Below are 12,500 nucleotides of genomic sequence, written 5' to 3'. Positions count from 1 at the left end.
TGCTAATACATGAGGTGCAAGGCTATACTTCCTTGATTCTTTATGACTGAAATTTCTATGGAAATGAAAAAAATATGTTTGGAAATTCTATTTTACCAAGAAGATTTTGGTAACATTCAAAACAGTGAACAAATATTTTGTTTCTATAATTTGCTTGTATGGAATACTATGAAATGTACAGGCAATAATTTTTATTTTGTACTTTTAATAGTTTGTAAATATGTTTAAAATAAACTGTAATAAAGAACAGGAGCATAAAGATTTTATTTCTAAACCTTTCTTACTGAATTCCATGTTTTGTACAAGTAATAAAGAATAAAAATAAGAGCACACAATTGTAAGTGTAAAAATGCACAAAGATATGAATTTTCCAACAAATAAATATCAAACATTTTGCTTCACAATCTAAAAGTACAAATTCTTATAATTTGAGGGATTTTGTTGTCTTTCTATTAAAGTTTTGATTTGTGTAAATAAATGAAAAACTGAGGGTCCATTAACATCTGGTATGGTCCCAAAAAACTCCCAAATACATAAACATTGTTAACCATAACAAAAATATTTGCTGTATAAAAGACGTTCCAGTTTTTCAAATATATTTAATATGCATCTGTGTTTCACACAAACTTAGACAATATATATTCTTGGATCCTGACCTCAAAAAACAAATAATAAAACAAGAAAAGAAATATAAAAAGGTACAATTATTTGCATGCTGTTTAAGTTATAATCTCTTTAAAATGCTGTCACTAACTCAGGAAATTCATTAAATTTTCATCTTGACTCAATATCCGAAGGAACTTTGATCTCAAATATGCGGACTCCTCTATCATCTCCACAAGAGGCTAAAAGAGGAAGGCTTCCATTCTCCGTGGTGGGGCTAAACTGGAGACGTCTCACTGTGTTGTAATGGTGCTGAAGTACATTATACACATCCTCTGAAAATTTTTTCTTTTCAGAGTCATAGGTTCTTATGTGGATCTCTCCATTTACAAGACCTGAAAAGAGTAGATATGAAATAAGCATGCGAAGATAACGAGTCAAAAGAATTCTGAAATCAGACATGGAACCATATCTATGAATGTTATTTTTAACATAATGATGATCAAGGTGATAATGTTAATCGCAACAACGGAGATGAAAATGACAAGGAGATGAACGAGACGAAAAATAAAAGAAAAAAAAGATAAATTACTATTAATGCTAACCATAATAATAAAAATTGAACAAACAAAACGTAAAATGAAAAGATACCTGTAGCCACAAGGTAAACTCCGTTGCCGCTGCCTCTGCAATCCATGACATCTACTGCAGTAACTTCATTGGTCTCGTTTAGGAGTGTCTCCCTCACCCAGCCGGCCTCACTTTGGCACCAAACTCCTAAGGTCTTGTCTCGTGAAGCTGTTATGAAACGCTGCGAGTCAGACATCCAAGCACACGACCAAATGACTCGCCCATGCATGCTATCCTTCTTCTTTGAAAAATCTGACACTTTGTATGTGGTACCTGTGAGAGGGAAATAATATTCAGGTAAGACTTTGGAGTCTTATATGCATATCTTTAAATACATAGTGCTTTAATATGCAAACATTCTTGCTACATATAATAGAATTGCCACACTATCTACATACCTTATCTAGACAGAACCCAATTCAATCTTACGATAACAAAATAGAACAAAAAAAAAAAACAAAAACAAAAAAAGAAAGAAAGAAAGTAAAAAACAAAGAGCAAATCCAAATTCAACAACAACAACAACAATTAATAATAATAATAATAATAATAATTATAATAATAATAATAATAATAATAATGATAATAATAATAATAAAAATAATAATGATAATAATAATAAGAGGGGAAACAAAAATAAACTATCCTAAAAATGAGATTCTGTTTAGTCACACTCCAACTCACCTTCTGGTGAAACCTCTTTTTTAAAGACTGTCCAGGTACGATCACGAGAGACGGATAGAAGATATTCATCATTAGGAGAGAAGGCCATCTGTGTGACGGTGAGGCGATGCTTTGCTAGGACATCCACCTGATGCCACGTATTTGTGTCCCTGAAATCAGGATTGAATAAATCATTACACATTTTCAATAAATGTTAACCAGGTTTATATTTTCAAATGCCTCAATATCATTCACTCTGATATCAAAACAAATTGCTGGTTACATGTTCCCATTTTCATCCACTGAAGTCATGATCTTTAAAAAATAATTTGAACATCTGTACTTTCATCCACGTACCAGAGAATGATGTGGGCATCCATTTCGTGAGAAGCTTTACACGAAGACGCCAAGAGGGTTCCATCAGAGTTGGCGGCCAGTGCAATAAGATCATTACCATGGCCATATAACTTTGCTCCTTCTGGCCATAGCGTATTCTGCATCAACTGATCTTCCGTTGGGGGAGCTGAGGAAATGTACAAACAATAGAGCTACGAGTATTTCAAGAATAGTGTAATTTTGTCAGTAGTTAGACAACACTGAACAGCAAATAATCAAAATTTCAAATCATTTGAAGTTAACACACTACTGACACATTTCCTGACATCAACAAGTTCAATTAAACTTAATGAAGAACTTTTCATTTCAAACATTATCAAATCACATGAAAAGATCTGAACATGTATCGAAACAGAAAGAATAACAGAAAATCCTTCCAACAAGAACACTTATACTTGCCTGTAAGAGATAATAGCTTGAAGTATGCCTGAACCTCTTCCATTCCCTCCTCCTGTATTTGCTGCTCTTCCTGAAGGTCGGTTATGGTCACCGCTTTATTGGACAAACCTAGAGAAGGCACAGATGCACCTTCACCAACCTTACACTTTTCTGAAAATCAAATGTACAATGCCATGAAAAAGTGTTCCTGGAAGGCATAATATATAAAGAGAAGAAGAAGAAGGAAAAGTGGGAAAAAATTCTATTTACATATCGGACAAAGCTCTGTAACTTGCTAGTAAGTTTTAAACATTTATATATTTTTTCAGTTTAATATGTCATTATAATAATTAAAGTTTATTACCATATCTATGATAATAATCACACAATAATTCAGATATAACCTATGAAATAAATACATTTTCAGATAAAGCATAAAGAATATATTGCAGTGAATTGCCAATTGCTGATTTCTAAAAGAGTCAAAGAACTATCTCACCATTTTACACAGTACTGTGGATTAAAAGTTCTTTCCTCAAGAATTCAGGCTAACATGAAATATGATGTATAAATATTGGTAATAACAATGGTAAAGCCAGAAAAGTACACAAGTGTAAAGATGCTTGTTATGCAAAAATTCTGAATTATCAGATCAGAATACTACCAAATATACCTTCAACTGCATCAATATAATCATGGCCTTAAAATGACAAGACAAGATAATCACTACCATAGGATAATATCAATATCATTTTAATAAAGAACTGAAAAAAATAGGGGGAAAAAAGAGGATATCTTACCCAGATCATCTTCGACATTCACATTGCAGATTTGACCAAAATTACGAATAAAGTTAGCAGGCGCGGTGAACCCTCTTACAACCTTCTCTTCAGCACCAGAGGCAAACCTGAATCTTCCGAGTCTTGCAATGCAGGCCATATCATAGCCATGAACCTGAGGGCGTCCTACTTCATGCCAAGCCTCCTATAATAAAATTGAAGATTATTACTCTAGCCCAAACAAATAATATAATAAATCTATAGATAGTACCTTCAATTTCATATTACTCATGATAACATTCAAGATTTTTAAACAAACTAGAAGAACAAAATCAATAAGCAATACATCTAGTTAAAATAATCCTTAATGTTAGCACAAGATATCATTCTATATGAAGAATATTAAACTTGTAAAACTGGGAATTCATAAAATCTATGGAATTTCCACAACTAAGCAATGCACTGTGAGTGTACTCAGACATCCTTGAAGTTATGGAAGATGTCTCCAAACTGACTACCAGCAATAAAGGAGAGGAAACACAAAGCAATTAACATACTTTTCCACTGGAAGGTCTCCAAGGGGCATGCAGGCGAGTAGTTTGGTCTTTGCTGGCTGATAACAAATACCTGAGAAAAATAAATAAGAATTCATGAATGGACAGCTACTCCATTCATAAACAGCAGATAATTGAAGTAAATAAAACAAAACTGTAAAAGTTACAGGTTACATTTCATTACAAAACAAGAAATACAAAAATCATGGTATTTCAGATATTTCTCAATATCACATATACTCTTCCATGACCTTTCTACATAGAAGTACATCTTAGAATATTTCATGTCATGAAAACTAAGCTGAAGTTTCATCTTTCAGAGTTAAGAGCAAACTATACAATATACTGAAAGGCTGATCTCTCCACCTACATTAATGCAACACAAATGATATGCAACTAGATGGAAGGAGAATAGCAATTATAAAATGAATGACACCTTTTAAACACAAAATGACATCTACTCCCTAATGACTTTTACAGTGTAAAAAAAAGGAAAATAAATAAATAAATAAATAAAATAAAAATAAATGAAGAATATAAGAGAAACAACCTGTGAAATACACTGATGACTGTTGTGATACAAACAAAAATAATATTCATCACAACTACTATTACAATTATAAAAAGGAAGACACTGATAATGACCTCCACTATCAACTGAGACCGTTATAAAAGGGTGTCCAGTAATATCAAGTGGTGTCAAAAAATGGTATCACAGGGTTTCAAACAATGGTATTAAAAGATGGCAGACAATAATCTTTGACTTTCAATTATGCCTTTCAGACATGCCTCTTATAAGATGTGGTTCGTACAATACTGTTTAGCTCCAGAGACTAATTTTATTTCAAATGCTAAAAGCTAAGGAGCTATCTTAATAAAATAAAGGATGAAATAGTCTCCAATATTCATCATTTATAATATTCCAGACATTCTAATTGATTAGAAAATGTACTTGCTAAAGTTAAAACTGTTATTGATTCACACAACAAAATGCTAATCAAGATTCTAAAACAGCAGAAATGAGTGATGATTCAACAAGAGTATGAAAGGTGAAGGCAGGAAAGCTTTTCACCTAACTGCAGAATACTAAAGCAAAACAAAGATGAAAAAGAAGAAGGGGATGAATTTGCTCACCTTCCTAGTGGGTCCCATGCAATATCCACCACCTGGTCGAAGTGCCCACCAACAACCACACAAGGCTCCCAGACTCCTGACTGGTTCTCCCACAGATGGAGTCCACCCTGTAAAAGAGGAGAGAAAAGTTTTTAGGACAATAATTTTTCCTGTTCTCATGTTTTCAACAAGGGACTTTATCTTTATATCTGGATGGTAAAGGAAAGTACAGATATGAATTAAGAAAAGCATTTTACAACAAATAACCAATCGATCATAAAACAAACATTACAATTGGTCATACATAAAAAAAGGGCCAAGCAAGTATGTAATATTCAACCTGTCACATTTCAATTAAATATACCACTAAAATGACATGAAATATAAACAACCCTGGACACACTTGCCTGATAGCTGCAGCCTATCACCTGCATACCATCTGGGCTAAACTGGCACCCATAATATCCTTCCATATTGCCTCCGACTTCTCCAAGCCGTGCCACCTCAAGCCAAATGCCACTCCCAGTATCAGCCCCTCCTTCTGGCTCCCAAATAATGATGGAGCGATCCTGGGTCTTGGAACAGGTTAGGAGTCTGAAGGGTTGATGAACTTGGCAGTCTGTTGGTTCAAAAGTTGAATTTAGGAGTATGCTATTACTTTTAAAATGTAAGGTCTTGCTCACATACCTTTAATGAAAGTTCTTTTCATGAGCTCTATCCTATCTTACCTTTTGTGATAGGTCGAGCCCAATGAACTCCGGAGACAAGTCCTTCGTGCCCTGCCAATATCGCATCTAATGACACAGATAGAGTGATTTCTTCCTTGTCTGCTGGAACTTGAAAGGTGACACTTTTTAACTTTAGTATGTCATCCCCATTATGGTCTGTGTCTTGCTTCTCCTTACCACCTTTCTGCGTGGTGAATTTCCACAAGCGTACTGAAGCATCTTTTGAACCACTGGCCAAAAGCATGTCTCCACTATCTTGAAACAGAAATAGCTTTCATTAGCATATAAAATGTAATTTTACAATTTGATCTATTCTAGTTTGCTCTTTCAAAATGAAACACCAGTTATTATTGCCATAATCAAAGACTAAAAAAGCTATGACATAAGAAATCAAACAAAGGCAATGGTATTTCATTCTATCTTTCCTAGATTATATTTTTCACACAACCAAACTTCTCACCTTCCTTCATGAAATCTAAAGCCACAACCCAATCTTCATGGCCAATGAGGACTGCAGTTGGAACATACTTTCCAAGCTCTTTAGCTGTCATGATATGTATCTTGCTGTCATGGCCTCCACATACCAGGAAAGGGTATTTTGAACCATCAACATTACAGAACTTCAACTTCAATATAAAAGCTCTTCCAGGTGGTGTAGTGGAATTCAGACATTCAAACTCCCCTGCAAATATTGCTGTATTAAGCACTGAAGCACAATGAGAATATGTAAATATAAAAACTACCAAGGCAAACACAATCAATCCTGGGTGCATCATGGCAATTGTGCAAAAACATGAATAAAGGATCTAAAAATGGATTTACATGTACATCACAGCATTATTGTCAATCAGTCAGATTCCACTCAAGCGCACACTCATAGTTGAAGATTGCGCAGTGCAATCTTGCAGTGCATAAATTGGTCATACTAGCGCTGGTGCCAGTTGGCATTTTAACTCATCAGTTTTGGTACAGCACTGTCCAAGATGGACTACAACCCAAAGACAATAAGTTCATTGATATGGAACTGTCCCCTCTTGTACACTGTATGTACATATGCAGAGAATATGCAGTTCAGCTTACATCCTGTGCACGATGTCTGTGCATCCATTTGCAGCATCGTCTGATTTTTTGCACAGCTGATCGGTCTACCCAGCATGCTACATACCATGTAGATTCTATCTGCATGCACTATGTTGATGGCAACCTGACCACTAGTATTGGTTGTGCACCAATAGTCTGATCTGCACACCTATTGCGTTAACCAAAAGGGCAGAATGTGTTGTTCGAGGCATGGCAATTCCTTACCACGAAAATCCACATAATTTTAGGGAATTGTGGCAATTCATAAGGGCACAATTGCCATAGTTGTCATTGTGAATTTCCTGCCCTGATTACAGTTCCAATAGGCATGCTATTCCTGCCATGGCTGACTTGGTCACAACTATGAAGGATGGTCATTCACATCATGTTACTCGTAATGCATTCACTACATTTGAAGCTGTTCTTTATAAAGTACTCTCATGTTAACATATCACATGCCCTGGGGCACTGCCTGTCAGTGAATAGCATATGCAATGGGTGATATTAAACATATAATTCATTTGCCTGCTATCCCTGGGAACTGGTAGCTCCCAGGGATAGCAGGCAAAAAACTGCATTCTCTTGCTACTGCTGTGAACTTATAAGTAACCTTCACACTAGTTTACTTAATCAGTCTCCTTGTGTCAACTACCCATATTGTCTCAGTACACTCTGCCATTGTGACTGTCTTGAAGTATGACAAAAAAGAAAAAGAAAGAAAGAAAAAAAAAGAAAAAAAGAAAAAGAAAAAAAAAGGTAAGAACTGAAGCCATGGGAGTAGCAGCCTTAGATATGCCTACATAAATCAACATTCCATCTTCTACATTGAGTAAAACATACCTAATTTATTGAAATAGGCTCTGCATACAAAACCAGGCTACTACAGGTTCAATCTAGCAACTAATATGAATATCATGCATCTCTGAATATGCAAAAACATTAAAATTATGTTATGGATACAAATGATACAAAGAAAAATCATATCACTTTGTTGGTGCAGTGCAGAAAGTGCCTCAGAGGCAAGCCTAGTGAAGGCTAAGCACTTCCCAAATTATCCTAGAGACAATGGATTAATTACCCTGATAAAGAGAGTCTTAACCCCTTGGATCTGGGTGCTCTGCTGCCCACAAATAATCCAAAATCCAGGCATTAGGCCAATCTCACCTGTAGAGCCGACACACACAGACACTCCTATGTGGTTTCAAGATTCCTTGCCTCCCCTTTGCAATCTTAAAATCTCTTTTTTTGCATAAACACTTTTTGCATTTTTGCCACTTTCCAATGATCTTTGATATGCTGTATCAAGATGGTAATAAGACCGTTTTCCTTGCACAGACTCCTCATTTCTCTGGGTAGCCCAAAATTCTATGTACTAATAATAACAATAAGTAACATCCTGTCACTTGTACATATATATATTTTTTTCTTTTTGTAATATTCAAATTCCTGTAATTCAACCTGTACCACTGGTTACGTGAGGCAGGAACAGGATCGTGGGCATGGAAACTGTGTCCTCCCTGGAGCTAGCATTCTTCCAGTTATGGTTGGCACATTACACAATCGTTCATCAATAGGAATAATATAAGACCCCCTTCTTAAAGGCCCACTGATTGTAAGAGTTTTGTGCAATTTTGGCAAGGCATTCCTATCTACACATCCTAGGCCAAATTTTTGCAATCTTTTTCATGATCTGATGGCCTATTGGAATTTATAATAAGCTGGTTTTCAATTTTCATTATGAATATCTAATCTATGGTATAAATGTTTTCCCTTATATTGTCTGGTATTCACTGATCTGGAGCATCAATGTTTAGGACTGTTTGGCATTGATCCAGCAGCATCAATGTTTAGGACTACTTGGCCAGCTGCCCCATACTGTTCATCTACCTCAGTTAAGCTGTAGTGGTCAGTAGTACTATTATATTATTTGGGATTGCTAATATTTTACTCCTGAATAAGCCTCTTTTGAGATCAATGAACAGTAGAAATAGAAGTATACTTCTGCATTTCATTTCAAGCTTACCAAACCAGTAAGGTTCAACTTGCATTACAGAAAGTATATGTCATAAACTGATTTTATAAAACATATACTGTACATCAAACAAAAATGAAATCAAAAGATAACAAATTACATTTGAACTCACCAGTTTCAGGGCAAACAGACCAACTTGTGAGGCTGTCTGTTGTCACAGTCACAATAAATATTTTCTCTTTACCATTGTCTGTAATGGTCGTTGCATCACATAATGGAACATGTGACTTGTGATCTGAAAAAGAGAAAACATTTGGCTTAAAAAAAGTTGTTCTTCTAGCACTATTAAAATATATTAGTTAGAATTTACTGTTGTAAAAAGAACCATGAATGAGAATAAACAATTTCAAAGTGCAAGACGTACATCTGACTTTTTAAATTATATCTTCAACAGAAATACAAATATTTCTGATAAAGATATCGTTGAAACATTTGAAATACATCTCTTGTGATGCAAGGTTACTCACTCTCAGCCATTCCTTTATCTACATTTGTCACACTAAACTGTCCACCTTTACTTATAATGAAGTCAATATCAATGTCACAATTCAATTTAATTGGCTTCATCATATGCAGAATGAAAAAACACATATCTAGTGGTAATATTATCTACGGCCTTACAGCTATTCATATCAACAATGCTAGCAAGTTATCTAAGGCCAAGCTATTCAGGTCAAGAGTGCACTAGCTATCATTATTCATGAAACATCAACTTCCTACATATATAACATATATAATATATCATAAACCTATCCATCTGTCTATATTAGGAAAACTGTCTCACTACGATATCTAAGTGAAAAGTCAATATCTAGTACCATCACATATTATACTTAAATACCTAAGATAGCCTTAGGGTGCAAAACTAAAAGCCCCTCTTCTTCTTTATCTGAGACAGTCCAGACAACTGCTTTGGAGTCGGCACCAGTAGTAACCAACACTGGACCAGAGGAGGGTGCTGGCTGTACCCATTGTGCATACGTGACCTTGTTGCTGTGGACCTTTGTGCCTGCTCCAATGATGGTGCCATCCTGTGAAAAAAGAAAATACAAGATGATGCTAATCATATACAAAAATATGTCCCTTACATCTTTAGAACACATTGACATATGATTGTATATATACTATGATAAAAATGTAGCTTCATTAATAATTTCAATATTTAGCTGACATACAGCTCAAGGCAACACAGAGAAAATAATCAGAAAATCAGATCTAAAAAAATAGCTTTTCTTCTGACAGATTTTATTTAATAATATGAAATATGATTTGTAATGTTTTAATTTCAAGTGTTCAGTATTTCTAAAATCTAATAATGTTATTTACTAGTGTCAAATGTACACCAAATGATGTTTTCCGCACATGAAAAAGTGTAATATTATCCATGCAAGAAAAATACTCTACAGTCTGGCACAACTGTACAAATCATCGAAGATAGATCACAGAATATTATTAGTAAACCTAAATAGAAAGGAGACTACATATTTATATGATTAATAAAACCCCCGTTTTGTGTGTCTCCTTCATATTTTGTACCACATTTCGATAATACAAAGTTGTCATTCCGGTAATTTTACAGCTTACGTCCGCCGATCGGACATTGACGATTTTGGTATCATTGGATTCCTCTGACTCTATATAATGCAATTAAGTAGGTTTTATTGCGCAGAAACCCCCGTTGGTGACAAACTTGGCCCCGATAGCTGGGGAGGGCATAAATGGTTCCAGGGAAAATGCAGGGTTAAATAACACTAATAATATAACCCACAATGTAAATAACAATGATAATTCATATTACTTTCCATTGCAGGGGGCAGGGTTTGTAACTTTCCCACTGAAGCAGCATGCTAACCTTGACATAGCATTGTATAGAGATGATTGTAGTATAATTAGGATGAACAGGACATACCATGAACAGAAGAGCGAAGGTGGCCCGCTCTCCTAGGCGGGTTTTGAGCAGCTCTCGAGGTTACATTGATAGTTCCGGATGATGGAGTGGAATTATATACGTACACTAGTAAGACGTATATTAGATTCAGCCAATAAATGGCAGTCATTTTCCCATATAGTTACTGAAGTGACTATGTCGTCATCTATTGGATAAGAGTTTCCCGTCCTCTGAAACCACGAGATTTGTGTTCATAACCGAAATAATACAGTATAATTTCCGTTCTGGAACTAACTATATACACCTTCAAAACAGGTATGGTACGGACCTGCCTGCCACCATAGCATTCGGTACTCAGCCATAGCTGCTGCGATGACCAAATGTGGAGGGTGCACCTACTCGGAAACAAACTTTATGCACGAGGTCACCACCAGCCACTGTGCTTTCGCAACGGCCTCATCCGGGGAAGAGCCTGCGAGCCTGCAGCATCTATCAATCAGGTTAGTGCCATAAATATCCTAGGTTATTTAGTAGGTTATCGGCTCCACATCTAGTTTGTGTGCGCTCTATCCTGCCATGAATACATGGTGGATGCTTTGTTTCCTCGGTGGGGGTTGGGGGGCTACAATGAAAAGTAATGTGAATTATCATAGTTATTTTTATTGTTGGTTATACTATTAATGTTTTTAACCCTGCATTTTCCCTGGTACCTTTCATGTCCTCCCCTGTTATCAGGACCAAATTTGTCGCTAAAGGGGAGTTTCCGCGCAATAAAAACCTTATTTGCACTACGGACAGTGTTTGGAATCCAACGAAACCAAAATCGTCGATGTCCGATCCACGGACGTAAGCTGTAAAATTACCGTCATTCCTGTGTCATCTATGCACTGATCATGACAAATTCTTTCTACTTTTGTTAAGTCATCGAGAAACACTTCATGATATTTACATTCAAGAAAAAAATTATTATTCCGGTACATTTCCCAACATAAAAACTACAGGCAGGATCTTACGTCATATTGCCTTATTCGCCATCTACTCTATAATAAATATATAACACTTACCTTTGGGTCATATAACAAAACTCCTGTGCTGGCTGCATATAATATTCTTCCATCTGGTCCCCACTGCAGAGCCTCAGGAGTTTGATTGACTCCTGATGACAGGTATTTCACGTGGACCTCCATTCCTGAGCGTCTCCAATGTTGATTTTTATGAGAACGACTTCGCTGCAACAAGTCGTTCTTTTAGCTAATGTGTTTCGGTCATGGTGTGTATTTATAATAGGATTTCTGATACTGCGTGGAACTTAATGTAGTAAATATAGATATGTTTCTTTTTTATATAAAATTGAGGTTATCTAAGGTTGTTTTTTCATAGGAATGAGTCTGTATATTGCCATAAATTATCTGAGATAAACCCTTAAAGAACAATGTTTATTGTCATGTACATTATCTTTACCAATATTACTATTATCACCATTGTTATTATCATCATCATTGTCATTATCATTATAATTATCATCATCATCATTATCATTAGCATTACTACTAGTACTTCTTTTATTACTGACTGTTTCTCCTACACATTAGTATTATCATTAACATCATCGCAATAAGAAAAATGGTACAGTTTACAATTTAGCATAATTTTATT

At 35.4% G+C, this 12,500-nt stretch overlaps 2 protein-coding genes across 2 annotated transcripts in view; one reads left to right on the top strand and one right to left on the bottom strand.

Moving 5' to 3' along the window:
* The window catches only part of LOC113800958 (uncharacterized), a 28,375-nt gene extending 28,123 nt beyond the window's left edge, over positions 1-252 (top strand). Inside the window, exon 3 of the mRNA XM_070131383.1 lies at positions 1-252. This exon is cut by the window's left edge and continues 811 nt beyond it. The gene's annotated coding sequence lies outside the window, so the exon portion shown is untranslated.
* A 332-nt stretch (positions 253-584) lies between these two features.
* On the bottom strand, positions 585-12,067 carry Elp2 (elongator complex protein 2). Its single transcript, XM_027351774.2, has 14 exons — positions 11,909-12,067; positions 9,798-9,987; positions 9,069-9,191; positions 6,305-6,526; positions 5,845-6,099; positions 5,524-5,735; positions 5,138-5,244; positions 4,007-4,076; positions 3,471-3,654; positions 2,692-2,841; positions 2,254-2,419; positions 1,918-2,066; positions 1,255-1,506; positions 585-998 (listed from the first exon to the last, which is right to left on the bottom strand). Exons 1-14 carry the CDS (start codon positions 12,029-12,031, stop codon positions 775-777), a joined length of 2,427 nt encoding a protein of 808 aa, XP_027207575.2. The 5' UTR covers positions 12,032-12,067; the 3' UTR covers positions 585-774.
* Positions 12,068-12,500: the final 433 nt, after the last annotated feature.

Source organism: Penaeus vannamei, chromosome 16 (assembly GCF_042767895.1).
Source record: "Penaeus vannamei isolate JL-2024 chromosome 16, ASM4276789v1, whole genome shotgun sequence".
NCBI classification, from domain to species: Eukaryota; Metazoa; Arthropoda; class Malacostraca; order Decapoda; family Penaeidae; genus Penaeus; species Penaeus vannamei.
This window is presented reverse-complemented; position numbering and strand designations above follow the sequence as displayed.

Bases quoted from the DNA above. Each gene is read 5' to 3' on its own strand.
- Elp2 (XM_027351774.2), bottom strand. From the start codon at position 12,031: ATGGAGGTCCACGTGAAATACCTGTCATCAGGAGTCAATCAAACTCCT. The intron at 5,736-5,844 runs GTAAGATAGGAT...TTGAACCAACAG, and splicing joins GGCTCGACCTATCACAAAAG to ACTGCCAAGTTCATCAACCC. The intron at 1,507-1,917 runs GTGAGTTGGAGT...TCCCTCTCACAG, and splicing joins AAAAGAGGTTTCACCAGAAG to GTACCACATACAAAGTGTCA.